Raw genomic sequence first — 17,153 nt, forward strand, 5'->3', positions numbered from 1 at the left:
TAGATTTGTAAGCTGGCTTGGGTCCTTGTACTGGGAGGAAGGTGAGATATAAATAAACATTATTATTATTATTATTATTATTATTATTATTATTATTATTAAGGCAAATATGAAAAATGAGGAAACTCTCCACTCTTGTATTGCCAAACAAAATTCTGCAGATTGTCTCCTGTGCTTACTTTAGAATTAAAGCCAGAAAATGTTTTTAAAGTAGTGTCAACATTGACCTAAGGTGTGTGTGTGTCTATGTGTGTGCACGCACGTGTGTGCATACACATGCACACCCATCCTGCTCAATGAACTCTGTTTCTGTACTTTTCGCTAAATTATTATGTTGCTCTTCACATACCAATTTTAGAATAGGTGTAATTCTGGGAACTCATGTATGACCATTACCTTTAAATTCAGCTCGCCATTACTGAGAGGATTATATTTCACTAATACTCAGAAGAATCAGAAAAATAAAAAGGTGTCACTACGGCATCAAAATAAAAACCCCAAATGATAAATGTTGGGTTCCTCAATATTTCCTCCAAGTATATTTCAGTATTTGGGTTTCTCCTAGCCATGAGGTGTTTGGACTGGTACAGAAATATTTCTAATAAATAGTTAGAAGCTGTTCATGGAAATAACTTAGGATCTAGTGAGAACTGCCTAAAGTAAATGCTAAATGATAAAACAGGGAATGTACGGCCCTTTGACTGAAATAAACTTTCACAGGGAGTGGTAAAAACAAAATACTTAAGTTTTGCAGGTGAATGGACTTCATGAAAAGAAAATACATTCAAGATCAGCTGAACATACTTTGCTCACACAAACACAATGGAATCTTCTGATCATATTTTCCCCTGTCCTTTCCACTGTACACCACAATTATGCAGAACATGTAGAGCGGCACTAGTGGACATAGTGAGAAGACCCAATTTGATTTTACTCTATACATTTAATTGTAACAGTTACCCCACGATATACATACACTCACATTCAAATAAGAAAACATTTACATCCTTGTTTTTACTAGTTCTCTGTGCTCTTAGTCGAGGTTTCATTCTATACTAAACTTTATGAAGGTGAGTTATATTTGCATTCCGCTATGCAATTTCTTTATTTCAATGATTTCTGCTTTCTTCTCTGGTAGAGCAAGTATTTTAGGACTTTCAATCATTAATCTTTATTATTTGCATAGCACCAACTTTGCTGCATGACTTAACGAACATATTTTAATTAATTTTCCCCAGAAGAAAGCAATGAACCAAATTAAAAAGAACAAAACTTAAGAAAATATTTTGCTGAATGTAAGTGTGTGCGCACACACTTTTGTGCATGCACGTGCACACATACCCACCCACCCATCTACACAAAATTTCCCCCTAAATAATACACCAATCACTTGGTGAAAATCTATTTCAAAATTAAACTGCGAATTTTTAAAACAATGTAAACAGTGAAGGATACAGAAAGTGAGAGAATTGTGCCTTCCATTTTAACTCGCCTGCGTCTTATATCACTTATCAGAACTAACATTTGTGTTGCTAAAAAGTTTGTAAAAAGCTCAGTTCTGACTTCCATCTTTGCTGGAGAGTGCAGCATTGAGGAGAAGGAGATACCTATTGGAGGTATGCTTCTGCATGATACTGAACCTACAGCACTGTTACATCACAACCTTTTGCCAGTCCCTTGCTTTACCTCTGGAGTCACTCTTCCCTTGGGGCTCCAAGGGTCCCTCTCTCTTACATATAGTTCCTCTAGGTTCACTAGGTATAGTGATGACTTGTAGATCTTCTCTGTTGGTTGGTCTGCCAGTCAAACAGCCTTAGGAAGCTTCCAGCCCACTGGTAACAACTAGAGTTACTGAGCCTGAGTTTTCCCAGCCTTGTCAGTTCACTTGCAAAGCCTTGTCAGTTCAATTCCAAAGTCCCTTCTTATCTCTCCACCTTCCCTTAAGTGCCTGAGCAATTTCTACTCTAGTTAATCCCTCCAGCTTCTTCTTGTTGCTGTTCACTACCATCAGGTTGACCTCAACATATGGTAACCCCTTGAGTGAGAGACTCATCCCATCATCAACATCCCTGCTCTGGTCTTGCAGACTTGCACAAGTATATGCCAACTCCAGCTCAGAGCTGCAGAAATGTCTTAGCCAGTAGCTTCACAACTATGTATTGATAAATGACAATATGTGAATAAATGATAGCTTGTGATGGATATAAAATTTTGAAATAATGTTCAAGGGCACAAAGATGGATCAGGTCTAAAGGAAATGTCTGGAAAAAATGAAAATATTTTATAAGACTGTGAGAGAGACGGTTTCTTTATTTAGGGGGCCAAAGACTTTAAATTCTGAGATCCACCCCATCTCTTTGTTCAACAGAACCCTCTGATCAGTAGAATTCACCTTCTCTATTGTTTAAATTCCAATGTCCATTGAACAATGGTGTTTAGCCACAGTGGTTCACCAAGGAAGCATCTGTTTTGTTGTTTCTTATATTGCAGAAATTTCCCTCCATATATTTTGTACTGTATGTAAATGGGTTGTTTTTCCCACATAAAGCTTTTTGGGCTTTTACACTGGACTACATAAATAACACAATTGCTGTTGTGGGTGGTAAAATAGTACAAAGTGTGCCTTTTTTATTTATGTAAATAGACACAGTGGGCACTGGAATGAGGTCTTGTGGATCTGGTTATATCCATCACCATATAATATTATGTTTCCTTGTACTCCTCTCCAAGATGACTGTAATATTGTTAGCTCTTTTAAATGAAGTCCCGGGTCTATCTTGACAGCCTGGTACCTGTTGGATTCTATGCCAATATTTCTTTATAAAGCTATATAAACTACTGTATTGTGCTTTAAATTGAGGTTATAGTGGACACGGCTAAGTTGTGGTCTATCTTGGTTTGGTTTGTGTAGTTTTTTTAAACTGCTTTTGTTTGCCTGTAAAAGCTGTTATAAAACTTTAAATAGTTCTTTGTTAGATCTATTTCAGCTAGTGAAGTAAGAGAACAAGACAAAATATATTGCACTTCTCTCCTGTTCAAACTATGATGTATAAGAACTGAGGCATCTTCTTGAGGTTTGTAGTTAGTTACTGTCAAGTGACCCCATAAATAAGAGAAAGATAGTCCCTTTGATGGGATATTCTAATGGAAAGGGATTTCATATCCATGGTGATTATAACTTCTCTATCTTGCAAAATTTAATTTCATTAATAACATCTGATGAATGCTGTATGTAAAATGGAATTAAGAATGTAAAACATTTTTAAAGTTATTAATTTTAATTAATTAATTAATTAATTAGTCTCCAAACACAAAAAACAATATTGTGCCAATCTCAATCACTTATATTTGTATTACATTTGCAGTTCTCCTCCCCCAAACTTTGACTTCCAATCTAACAGGACTTGCTTATATAAACATGCAGTCATACTGTTTCTTGTTATAGTTTTAACTTGATTCTATCCTAATTTAAAAACTTTTATATATCCGCATTGCATATACACTATGCTTTCACATCCCTAGTCTACAAAGCCAACAGTAGCAAGCGCACCCCAAATACTGTGTGTGTTTTATGCCTTCAAGTCATTTCTGACTTACGGCAACCCTAAGGCAATAAGTCTTATGAAAATCAATTTGGGGTTTTCTTGGCAAGATTTGTTCAGAGGAGGTTTGCCATTGCCTTCCCTGAGGCTGAAAGCATGTGCCCAAGGTCAGCCAGTGGGTTTAATGGCCAAGTGGGAATCAAACCCTGGTTTCAAATATGACTTTTTAAAAAAAAATTATTTATAAATTGAGAAAGCAGTTATAGGACTAACTGCAGCGCAATACTATGGGTTGGCTGGGGAGGGCAGTTAACTCTTAATGGATTTTCATAAGATGTAAAATATTCTGTGATTGAATTTGTATTCATTTTCTGATATATAACTCAAACACATATCCTCATCCAGGGGATTTTGATATTTTTAGTAATACCCAATGTAGAATTGTCTTTACATAAATCATGCACTGATCTGTCCAAGTGCTGATGAAGGATCTCATTTTTTCTGATCAACACATTGCTGAATCACAATAGCACTTCCCTTATCTGCCTCTTTGATGACAGTAGAGGACTCAAGATATAATTCTTGTACAGCTTGTCATTCCCTGTGATTCATGTTATGCCAGGGACATGGGCCTGTGTATTCTGTCTTTTTAATTCCTGAAAAACCAATCTCTCAAAAACTATTACAGCTGGATCTATGGAGGAGGCATGAACTGAGAAGGCATTTTGAAACCAACTTTAGAGTTTGACAATTTAGATACAGAACCCTCTAACCAGCGTAAATGGCAGGGCATGGCAGCAAACCAAATGCTGCCATCAGACATGAGAGAAAGCTGGACAAGACCCAACTCTGTCTGAATTTTCAAGTAGCTGTGAAAAGGTGCTCCAGAAGTTATTCAGGGCTGGGCTTTGAGTCAGTGAGGAGTCAGTCAGTCTTATTCAGAGAAGTACATTTTCAATTGTTATGATGGTGACATGTGATGTCTTTGACTTATGGTGACCCTATGAATGATGATCCTTCACAAGACCATATTATTAACAGGTTCAGATCTAAATTCACTGTCTCTAGTTATGATATTAAATTTTGCTCACTATAGTTTAGATTGGTTTCAGTGAAAATATGGACAGTTTGACTCTAACTTATAAGTTTATTGCACAGGGCTCCTGGCACGCAAATGGAACAGTATAAAAGGGGCTGGGGAGGGAATGGAACGGGTAGGGGACACATTTTACCACACACTAGAATGCCGCCGGAAGTCCCCATTCTGTTCCGTTCCATTCCTCATCCATCTCAGAGGAGATTTTTTTTGAGAACTGTTCAGAAAAGTTCTCAAAAATCGCCTCCTCTGGGATTGAGTTAATCCATTTCTAAACCACTCCCACCAAAATGACTGAATGTAGGAAATGAGAATTAGGATTCAACTGAATATAAGGAAGTGACATTTTGCCTTTGACACCTATAGGTTATTCAATGTTTATTTTTCCTGTAGCTACAAATTCCTGCCACTAGGCTGAATCTGGGCTTAGTCACTTACTCACTACCCATAAGTTTAGACCAGACACATTGGAATAAAGGAGATTTAAGTTGGACATGACTAACTTATTGTCCTTCATACTAGTGGGTCTATTCTAAAGGAACTTTCACACCACACATTATAGCACTTTGAATTCACTTTAGAAGTCATTGGTCCATCCTATGAAATCTTGAGCTTTGCACTTTTAGAGAGGGCTGTCTAGAATTCTCAGTCAGAGAATTTTAGGGCCTCACAAAACTAGAAAAAAAATCAGATTCTATGTGACTGAATGGACATTAAAGTGGAATAATAGTGATATAATTACTGGTACTAAGAATGGTTAAGTCTAGTTCCAGCTCAATGCATGGAGTCCAGAACAATCAACTAAATTGTGTAACTATAATATGAGTAAAGACTTGTACACACTTAGTGGTGTGAAAATGATAACTATGATTCATTCAGACAGTCCGTATTATGAGGAAAAATACTACAGTGGATGAATGGGTGAAGAAGAGACTTAGGAATCTCAAAGTTACATATAATGGCATTTCTTCCTAATGAGATGGGTGATGAACTGAATAATTGGCAGGGGGAGAAAAAAATTCTAATTAATTGTAGTTACTAATTACTGGGCTCTGCATGAAAAGACAGCTGGAGCCCTGATGCCTAGTCTTCACTTCACTTCATTTTTTTTCTTTTTGCAAGCATTATGTGTTTGTGGGTTGGGGAGTTGGGGTTGCCACAGACATTTCATCCATTTACTTTATCTGCATCCAACACAATAATAATAATAATAATAATAATAATAATAATAATAATAATAATGTAAAAAGAATACTACAGTCTGGAATAGCAGAGTGTTTTACCTATTAATCAGTTGTCTTTGATTATGTTATACTTTTTCTATATGGCTTTTATTCTAGGAGTTTATCACTTGGCATTTAAATTGGCTCCAGCTTCTCAGGCTGCAGCCAGAACACAGGATGGAGGCAGGGATTATTGCACACTAACTCACCACTGAATCATTGGCCGCCATCAGCCCGGGTCCAAGCTAGCACGTTTTAAAAGTTGGAAAGCTTTCCAACTTCTAAAATGTGCTGGTGGAGCACAGCTTGGACTCGACTGGGACCCAGGCTGATGGTGGCCAGTGATTTAGTGTACAATAATCCCTGCCTCCATCCTGTATTCCGGCTGCAGCCCGGGAGGCTGGAGCCAATTTAAAACACCAAGTGATAAGCTCCCTAGTTAGGCCTGAAGAGACAGTGCCCTCCCTCTGTAACTGTCATCCTTGGGCCTGTGAGGGAGAGAACAGGCCGGCCTGAAGAGACAGTGCCCTCCCTCCGTAACTGTCATCCTTGGGCCTGTGAGGGAGAGAACAGGCCGGCCTGAAGAGACAGTGCCCTCCCTCCGTAACTGTCATCCTTGGGCCTGTGAGGGAGAGAACAGGCCGGCCTGAAGAGACAGTATTCTTGACTGTATATTATATTGTAACATGTTTAAAATGTATATTCCCTTTGAACTTGTAAACCGCTTTGATCTCCCAGGAAAAGCGGTATAGAAATAAATATTTTATTATTTATTATTATTATTTATTATCTAGTTCTTTATAATCTGACTTTGTAGAACTGGACTATATGAGTAATAGGGAAAAAAAACATAGAGAAGGTGAATTGTGAAACTTTGCTGTGGATCCTTCCAAACAGTAACATAAATCTTGTTTAGGCAATGAAAGCTGATGTTTCCAATGTCAATGTGGAAATAAATCTGTTCTCATTATCAGTTGAAAAAGCTATTGAAGAGAGCCAGTGTGCTATAATGCTTTGAATGCTGGACTATGACTCTGGAGATCAGGTTTTAATTCCGACATAGCCATGGAATACCACTGGGTGGCATTGAGTAAGTCACACACACTTAGGTAAAGGTAAAGGTAGTCCCTTGGCATGAATGTCTTGTCGTAACTAATGTAGGGGGTGGTGCTCATATCCATTTCTAAGCCAAAGAGCCAGTGTTGTCTGATGACTGCTCTGGTGGTCATGTGGTACCTATCTATCTACATGCATTTGCATGCTTTCAAACTGCTAGGTTGGCAGAAGCTGAGACTAGTGACAGGAGCTCACCTCATTATGCAGTAAAACCCATTATAGGGTCACCTTAAAGTAGCCTTAAGTTGGAAACAACAAACAAATTATAGTGTTTTGTAGGTTTTTCGGGGTATGTGGCCATGTTCTAGAAGAGTTTACTCCTGACGTTTCACCAGCATCTGTGGCTCCAATGTCCAAGGGGCAGTATTTGGTTTGCTGACATGCCCTGCCATTTAAGCTGGTTGGAGAGTCTGTGTCTAAATTGTTAAACTCTAAAGAGGGTTTCAAAACGCCTTCTCAGTTCAAATTTTCTCTGATGATGCCAGCCATAGAAGCTGGCTAAATGTCAGGAATAAACTCTTCTAGAACATGGCCACATAGCCTGAAAAACCAACAAAAAACTATAGATACCGACCATGAAAGCCTCCAAACAAACAAATTCATGGTGCCAGACCCTGTTCCTAAAATAGGTTCAGCACCTTACTAAAATTTAGCTGAAGACCCAGAACATATTCATTGCCCCATTCCCAAGTGAACCACCAGTTATCATATGTTTTCTACAAAGAGCTATGACATCAGAGCCTCTGGAGAACCCAAAGTCCTGACAGAATTACACCACCAAACTGGAAAAGAAAGAGGAGAAGGTTTTTTGAATTGTCAGACTCATTCCTGACCTGTACTGATTATATTTATTTTCCTTTCTTACATTGTTTTTTACTATTCATTACAATGGGCTTCTGTAAGTGTCTGCCCTATTTTCTCAAGTCAGGAAACAACAAGTAAGACATGATACAACATTAGCTACAATGATGGGGACCTCAGGTTCACTTACCATACCCCACAGAATATCACACACACACACACGTCCCTCTTTTTCCTCTTGTTGTTATTGTGTTGTGCCTGTTGTGCTTCTGGCAACCCTAAGATGAACCTAGCACACATTTTCTTGGCATGTTTCTTCAGAGGGGAGTTGCCATTGCTATCCACTGAGGCTGAAAGAATGTGGTTTGACCAATATCACCCAATGGAGTTCCATAGCTGAATAGTGATTTGAACCCTGGCCTCCAGAGCCAGAGTCCAGTGCTCTAAGCACAACATCACACAGGCTCTCCTTTTTGCCTTTACTGATGTTAAATCTCCAGTGGTAGAGAGGTAAGGCTTATGGAAGTTTCTGCAAAGCCAGAGTGTGAACATCCAAGGACAGACCTTTCTCTCCAACCCCAGTAGAGGAATATCTGAAAAATCTATAGCTGGGATGTCCTCCAAAGGATCCCAGGACTTCAATTTGTTATCATTTTGCCAGATTCCTTAGAGTGATTGGTAAGCAATTCTCACATCAAAACAATGATTATTCTTAGATTTTTCATGTGATTTGATCTGAAAGGTATGCAAGTTTATATGCAGTTTCAGCTAGTTGTGTCGTGATGAATTAGGGCCGATTGTTTCATTGCAATTTGACCACTAAAAAGTCTTAACTACATAAAGACAAGCATTCAAACCTGAATTCTGGGAACAGAGGGAATGGTAAAGACTGAGCACCATAATAGCATAGCTGTACAAAGAACCTTTCATACAAAATAACTTCAGTGTTCCTCTATGACAGATGAGTCCAGGTTTTCCTCAAGATGAGTCACCTGAAATTAGGGCTGGATTAATTTGAAAGATAAGTGAACCTTGGGGAATCTAAGTTAAGAACTGAATTTGTAATGAAATTGCTATCAGCCAAGTTTCATTTGATTTGGAGTTTGCTTTTAACATTTTGCACATGAAGTACACTAATATATTGGCTGAATATTAAATTCCCGAATATGATGGTTGGGGTGGGAGTAGAGGAGGAACAAATGCATTCGGTATAAATGAAATTAGAAAAGTCAACATGAATAATGATGGGAGCATGATCTAACAAATTTATTTTTAATAAGAACAAAATGAACATAATAAATGAAAACCACAAGATATAAAACAAGATGAGCTTGACTGGCTGTACAGATGGCAAAATCAATAACTGGAAGAGGAAAAACTAGAAGATGGAACACCAATGACAAAAGATGTGATTACTATGAAGGCCAATAGTTAGTCCAATGATAATGTACAGGAATGGCCAACTTGCAACATTGTGTTTCACTGTGCTCCAAACCCAGGAAAGTGAAGCAATATTTCCACAACTTCTGTAGACCTACCAACAGCTCTATTGTTAGTAAGTCTTTCTTGTGTTCATATCTGGGTAGGCTGAGAACCAATGTAGCTTAACATGCAGTAATGTTCTGGGCTTCTCAGCTAAGCTGCTAAACCAATTAGCATTATTAAGTACTTAAGCAAACAGAGATTAGAAACTGGCAGAGTAGTAACTTGCTAACCAGTCAGTCCTCTTCTTCTATTTAACAACCATGCAGTTTAAATCAGTAGGCAGTACCTGCCTCCAGTTTTCTGGATAAATGTAGGTTAGGTGAACTCCCAGCACTAAACCTGGGGCAACACAAAACCTATTTGCATTGAATTAGTAATCTGCCTGGTTCTCACTTTAACAAAGAGGTGTGAATTATGCAATCATCAGATGTTCTCCCCAATGATGGGAATGATGGGAAGTGTAGTACAATAACATTTGGAGGGCCACACAAGTAGTAAAGGGTGGCACCTCTCGTCAAACTCATAAGCCCCGCCCACTGACAGGTGCCCCGCCCCGGAAGTCCCGCCTTAACAGGAAGTCCCGCCTTAACCGGATATCCGGCCTCCTGCCGGAAGTCCCGCCCTCCCCGGATATCCGGCCTTCTGCCGGAAGTCCTGCCCTCCCCGGATATCCGGCCACGCCCCCCGCTTGTGGCCCCACCCCAGCATGAAACCCCGCCTGTAGGTGGAGCGTCTGAAGGGACTCATGTGACCATGATGATTTAAAAGGGCCAATCAGAAGGCGGTTTTAGCAACGCTACAGGAAGCCTTTGGGCAAGCCCAGACATGTTCAGGGAAGACAGCATGGAGTCAACCACCGCTATTCCAAGCTCTGGCGGTTTTTCCAGGCCATCTGCAGCAAGAAAAAAGCAACCTGCAAGGAAGGCCGCCCCTAGATTCACCTCTTTCCCCCCGCTACTGCCAGGACCTATGGGTTTTTCCAAACCCCCGGTACCCTTGCTTAAGGAAGGCTGGGCAGAATTTACGAAGCCTCTCTCGCTAACTCCTGCAGACCTGAAAACCCGTGCTGGTAAGAAAAAGACCACCGTGAAGGATTCCCCCGTGTTTGTTTTTTCAGCAGGCCAAGAGGCTGGGACTAAAACCATGAGCTCGCCGGACGGGAGTATAGATGGCCTTGATAATGGATCTGACCTAGAGTGTGATTGCGGTTGTGATCTGAAAGCACTTTTCCCGAAGAGGGAAAGACCTCTGATTTCTGATCCAGAAGAGCTAGATGGCAGTGTGTTTAGTAAAGCAGCCCCACAGAAGATTGAGAGCTCGGTGGGAGAGCCTGACACAGCTGGATCGGCTAACCAATCACTCCTTGATGACCTGATGGAGGCTGCCTTGGGGGACAACTCTGAAAAGACAGATGCAGGTTATGACAGCTTACCGGTAAGAGTTTTTTGTATTGAGTGGCTGTTTTTTTTTAAAGAAAGAGAGAGGTGGGGGGTGCATTGCATGCAGAGGTTTTTTACTAAAAGATGTTTTAAATGTTTTTGCCAACAGGAGGCTGGTGTGCATGAAAGTGACGTGAAGAATCTTCAGTTCGGAAACTCTCAGAATGTAAACATATCCTGTGTTTCATGTGTTTCCTTCAAGCCTGAAGATTAGATATGCTCTGTGTAATTTGCAATAAAAATGGTTTGATCTATACCTGCGTGTTCATATTTACAGCAGCTGACAAAATGTCAGAACATGAAAAAATCCTAAAGAAAATATACTACGACCCTGAAGAAGTTGGAAGCTTTGGCGGTGTTCATCCCCTCTTTCTAGAGGCCAAAAAGCAGAACAAAACCATCCGGAAGGGGGAGGTTGTTGGATGGCTTTCCAAACAGGACAGTTATACACTACATAGGCCAGCCAGGGTCCGTTTTAAAAGAAACAAGACTGTTGTATCTAAAGTGGATTCTCAATGGCAGGCTGATTTAGTTGATATGCAACAATTTTCTAAGTATAATCGGGGTTACAAGTACATTTTAACCGTGATAGATATCCTTTCAAAATATGCCTGGGCTGTGGCTCTGAAGGATAAGTCAGGTAGAGAAGTGTCAGGAGCCTTTAATACTATTTTCTCAGAAAATAACAGAAAACCTGTTAAGTTACAGACAGATCGTGGCTCCGAGTTCTTAAACAAGCCTGTAAGTAGCCTTTTAAAACAACATGGGGTATATCACTTTGTCACCAATAATGAAGTTAAAGCTGCAGTTGTGGAGCGGTTTAACAGAACTTTAAAAACAAAAATGTGGAGGTACTTCACAGCCAATAACACCTTCACCTATATTGATGCCCTCCCATTGTTTATAAAAAGTTATAATCATAGTTTTCACCGTACTATCAAAGCAAGGCCTGTTGATGTCAATGATTCCAATGACCTAGCAGTGTGGAAAACAGTTTATGGGACCCCTGTCAAAAGAAAACAGGAAGTGCCAGTGCTCAGAAAAGGAGACCACGTTAGGATTTCTAAAAGCAAGGGAATATTTGCTAAGGGCTATGAACAGAATTTTACTACAGAGGTATTCATTGTGGACCATGTCATCAGAAAAGCAGAAAGGCCTGTGTTTCTTCTGAAAGATTATGATGGTGAAACTGTGGTTGGCAGCTTTTATCCTGAAGAATTACAAAAGATTAACACTGCAGAGGACCAGGTATACAGGATTGAGAAAATTCTAGCTACAAAAGGGAAGGGTAGAAAGAAGCATTACCTAGTGAAATGGCTAGGATGGCCAAGCAAATTCAACAGTTGGGTTCTTGCTTCTGAAGTTGGCAAACCTGTGTAATAGCTGCTGGTGAAGAGGTGGAACAATGGGGGATGGTAGCTTTTATGTTGTACTTCCAAGTAATGCCTGTGCAGATGTTTTTCCAGAGAACACGATCTCAAGTTTTACTATCTCTGTCGCAAGACCTCTGGAGCTTCCTGGGGAGTGGGAGGTAGGCCTGGCCGAGATACAGTACCCTCATAGTTGGAACACTGTAACTTCTGATGTGTGGTTTGAAATTGCAAACGGGAAAAGGCGGTGGCGTTACCTTCTACAACGGGGCTATTATTCAAGTATCCCTGAACTACTTGCACACATGAATAGCCTTATAAAAACACACAATGATCCCCCAGAAGTGGTTCTGCGGTATGACCAAGTGTCCAGAAAGGTTTGGCTTGAAACAGATGGCACATACACACTGATGGTTGGTGCAGAATTATCCTACATATTAGGGCTGTTTCCCAACCATCATGTCAAAATCCTGCCTTTCGCAGCAGACATCACTGGGGGTTTCACCAGTTTATATGTTTACACAGATATTGTGGAGCACCAGATAGTTGGGGACGTCTATGTGCCTTTGCTACGCTGCGTACCTGTGCAAGGACAGAATAATGAGCGTGTCAATATTTGTTATGACAAGCCTCACTACATTCCTGTAAGCAAGCACCATGTTGACACCATCACTGTTGAGATAAAGACAGATCAGAACAAAAAAGTCCCATTTCGCTTTGGAAAGGTGATTGTGAAGCTTCACTTCCGGCCCAGGAGAACTCTGCATCTTTAAAAAAAAAAAAAATGGTGATCGTAAAATCATATGGGGACCCAGCCCTTTACAGAAATTATTACAGAGCCCAGGCTGGAAATGGCCTTCCTGGATATCAGGGTGTCCCCCAAATGTATGGGGCAGGGCTTGGTGGGATTTTCAGAGGCCTTTTTCGAAAAGCTGTACCGCTTTTAAGAAGAGGCCTGGACATTATTAAACCTCACGCAAAAACAGCTTTTCGTAATATTGCCAAAGATGTTGCTGGCAAGGTGACTGAGGCAGTTCTAAATAGAGTGACACCTCCAAATCTGCAAGAAGGATCGGGCCTGATGTACATTAAAAGAAGGAAGGGGTTAAAAAGAAAAGCATCACAGGCGAGGCTGACAGGCCCTCCCCACCCCCTTAAAAGAAAAGTCCCACAAGAAAAGAAAACTCAGAAGCGGAGAGCTGTGCGAAAGCGACAGAGGGCTCTGGCTAAGAGGGACATCTTTTAAACCAGCATCATGGCCTTTATCCATTGTGGCTCTGAAGAGTGCACTAAATCTGAATTAGATTTATTCCACATTGGGCCTACTCAGACCAGTATTGAGAGAAGTGTGTTTATTGAGGTTCCCCCACTGACTGCTCTTACAGAATCTGCCCCACTTGACTTTTTCATTGCCGGGAATGGTGAGGACTATATGGATCTGAACAACACGCTCCTCTATTTGACCTGTAAAATAGTGAATGAAGATGGGTCAAACCTTGCAGAAGATGCCAAGGTAGGGCTGGTGAATTATCCAATAGCCTCCATTTTCAGTCAGGTTGATATTACTATAGCAGATCGTCTCGTCAGCCAGAGTAATAACTGTTATCCTTACCGATCATTCATTGAATCTGTGTTAAACTACAGCGATGACACTCTAGCAACTCAATTTTCTGCAGGCCTGTTTTATAAAGATACAGCTGGAGAGCATGAATCAGCTGAGCTGGATGGGGATAATGAAGGTTTTGTTAAAAGAGCAGCCCTGACGGCTGCAAGTAGAAAGATAGACTTGCTGGGCCATCTCCATGCTGACCTGTTTTTTCAAGAAAAGCTTTTGCTAAATGGCGTTGATGTGAAAATTAAACTCACCCGCAACAAAGATGCTTTCTGCTTAATGAGCGATGCTGCAGACAGGCAGTACAAACTGCAAATTCTATCAGCCTCCCTTTTTGTCAAAAAGGTGAGGGTGTCCCCTGGTGTCCGCCTGGGACACGCCGAAGGACTGTTGACTTCCAATGCCAAATATCCTGTGGATCGTGTGAGTATGAAAGTGTTCAGCATCCCGAGAGGCAGCCGCGTCTCTAATCAGGAGAACCTGTTTCTGGGACAATTACCTAAACAGGTGGTTATAGGCCTGGTGGACAATGATGCCTTTAGCGGTATTTACAACAAAAATCCGTTTAACTTTAAACATTATGATATTAATTTTGCGGCCCTTTACCTGGATGGAGAACAGAATCCAATGAAACCGTTTCAGCCCGATTTTCAAGAGGGAAACTGTGTGCGAGAGTATATGAGTTTGGTACAAACGGCGGGCAAGCATATGAAAGACAGGTCTCTTTTAATTAACCGTGAAGAATATGCAAGAGGTTACACACTTTTTGCATTTGACCTGACTCCAGATCAAGAAGGAGGTGACCACTACTCTTTGATTAAAACTGGAAACCTGAGGGCAGAGCTGCGTTTTGCCAGGCCCCTGCCAACCACTGTCAATATGGTTGTTTATGGAGTTTTTGACAATGTGATAGAAATAAATCAACGAAGAAATGTCTTGTTTGATTATATGTAACATGGATAGCCTGCAGTTAACCCGCATACTGACTTCTGACCCCTATACTCGGAAGAGCTTCTATGGAGTCTTCCCCTGTGACATGCTCCCCAGAAAGAAGCTGCTGCAAAGGCCCCTGAGCTTGGTCATAAACACCCATCCTCACAACCTTCCAGGAGAACATTGGCTTGCTATATACTTGACAGAAGAAAAAAATGGCGAATTTTTTGACTCCTACGGACACCCTCCAGACCACCCTCTGTTTCCTAAAACAATCATGAATTTTTTAAGAAAAAATGGCTACAAAACTGTGTTTCAGGGTCATCCAGTACAAGCCCCAGACTCTGTGGTTTGTGGATATCATTGTGTGTTTTTTCTGCAACAGCGCGGCAAGGGCCTGACATTTAAAAATATTCAAGACCTATATTCTCACAATTTGGAAAAAAACGATGAGATGGTTGTACAGTTTGTGAAAAAGAAGAAGAACTTGCCCGGGCTTGTCTCAGACATGTTCCAGACTACTCAGGGATGTGTATCCTGTAATGAATTTCACCACCGCATTTCCTAATAAACACACCCCCTCAGAGGGTTTTATTAAAACATAATCTGTGTCCTGGCTTTTATTTTCATTTTAAAAAAACACTCACAGACTATCAAATAGTTTAAAAAGAAGACTTTTATTTCTATTTCTTTTTCTAAAAAATAGCGGCGTTATAAAGTGAGCCAGGTACAAGCAGCATGCCGTTGTTTTTTAAAAGATCTGTGTGACAGTACAGGTGTAAGTGACAAAGAATCTTCAGGGTTCTTTAAACGGTTCAAAAGTTCTCTATTGGCAGTGTTACCCACCACAGAAGTTGGAGCGTTTATTTCAGCCATGGCCCTCAAAAAAACATCCCAGCCTTTGGGGAGGCGTTTGGTTGGTAAAGCATGAGGCTGTATTATACTTTTGACTAAGTCCAATATATTAGATCCAGTTACAGATTCTCCTTTATACACAAAGACGCCCTTGTCATCCCACGAAGAAACATTTTTGTTTTGACTCATTTTGTTTAGTAACAATCTTGCATTATTTTTGTACCTGACAGGCAGATTGTCCAACACTTCTTGAATCATGCCATCAGGGGAGTTCATCACAACTTCTTCAGAAGGGGATTCGGGTAGAAACAGATTTAAACTTTGTTTCTCTGCCTCCTTCTGTTTTACATGAGTTAGATATTTTTGGAGTAAAGCATCATAACGTCTGGCTTTCTCATATTCAGTTAAGTCGGTCCTACGTAGAATTGCCTGCATTTCAGTATCTAAGGAAGAGATTGCTGTAGTTCTGATGTTTTCATCTTTAGAAGCTGGGCCCTTTAATTGTTCTAGCTGATGGCTGGGGACCAAATACATTTTTTCAGCATATTCCATCACTGTTTAGTTAAAAGGCCTGTTATTAGAGGAACTGCGAAACTTAGCAGTGGCCCCAAAAAACCCCCAGACTGCTTCACAAGGTACTTCTTTTTTCTCAGGGACAATTTACTGTTACCCAGAGTTTTAATAAGGGTGCGTCTTTTTTTTAATACACGCACCTGCTGTGGGGATAAAGGAATGTTGCCTTTTAAAGTATTGAGGGCTATTTCTGAAATGGCTGCAACAAGGTCATCCGAAGCTGAACACAAAATGGCCTTTCTTTGACGAGGAGGCACTGTAATAAGCAGTTTTAAAAGTGCCAAGTTTCTCTTTACGCGACTGGACATGTTTCCCCATGGAGGAGCAGACAACAACAGAGCCCTGGATTGTTAAAACCGGGCCCTTTTGTGGTGGGAATGGTTTTTCTTCATTATATATACCACAGGCAAATCTGGAGGGAAAAGGCAAGTTCTTAGCCTGTAAGAATCAGGGGTGTTAGCATTCAGATCCAGCACTAAATACCCATGAGGTTTGTTTGTAGCATCAGCAAACACCTCCATGAAGAAATTGACATTTCCCGGATACATCTGTCGAGCCAAAGTAGCAATTTGTAATTTGTCCCGAGGATTTTTAAAGAGCACCATATATTTAGCGTTAAGGCTGATGGTCCGGCTACTTTTTCCTTTGCAAAAAATATTTTGGGTAATGAAAAATACACTCAGATTCCTATGATGTACAAATTGGGTGAAAACCCGCTCAAGATCTCTATTTTCAGAACCATGAATCATCAAATCATCTATAACCAAAAGATTTACTTTATTGGGGGGTAACAGTTCATCATCATCAAATTTATCAGGCATCCCCTGTACAAACTGAATAATAGGGTATTTACATTGGAGTTCTTTGTACAAATGTTGCCAACAACTGTAACACCAGACAATATTTTCAGGCATTTCTGAGAACACACTACCAGCATGATCCAGCATATTTTTTATAAAAAACGTCTTCCCACAGCCACTAGGTCCAGCGAGAATAGCTGAGAATGGGTGTTGCCAGCGTGTTTCCATTTTAGTAGCCATAAGGAAGTGTCCTAAATCCTTCAGTAATGACCCTTTTATCAAAAACAACTTTTTGTGTTTTTTTGAGA

At 40.4% G+C, this 17,153-nt stretch overlaps 1 protein-coding gene across 1 annotated transcript; it reads left to right on the forward strand.

The window, feature by feature from the left end:
- Positions 1-13,327: 13,327 nt before the first annotated feature.
- Positions 13,328-14,638, forward strand: LOC149311287 (uncharacterized protein F54H12.2-like). The gene has a single exon (XM_089529490.1). The coding sequence runs from the start codon at positions 13,328-13,330 to the stop codon at positions 14,636-14,638; it is 1,311 nt and encodes a 436-aa protein (XP_089385616.1).
- The last annotated feature ends 2,515 nt before the right edge of the window (positions 14,639-17,153 follow it).

The sequence above is a fragment of the Sceloporus occidentalis genome, unplaced genomic scaffold, assembly GCF_023333645.1.
Source record: "Sceloporus occidentalis isolate IW3139 unplaced genomic scaffold, rSceOcc1.0.p SCAF_6, whole genome shotgun sequence".
Taxonomy (NCBI): domain Eukaryota; kingdom Metazoa; phylum Chordata; class Lepidosauria; order Squamata; family Phrynosomatidae; genus Sceloporus; species Sceloporus occidentalis.

Bases quoted from the DNA above. Each gene is read 5' to 3' on its own strand.
- LOC149311287 (XM_089529490.1), top strand. From the start codon at position 13,328: ATGGCCTTTATCCATTGTGGCTCTGAAGAGTGCACTAAATCTGAATTA.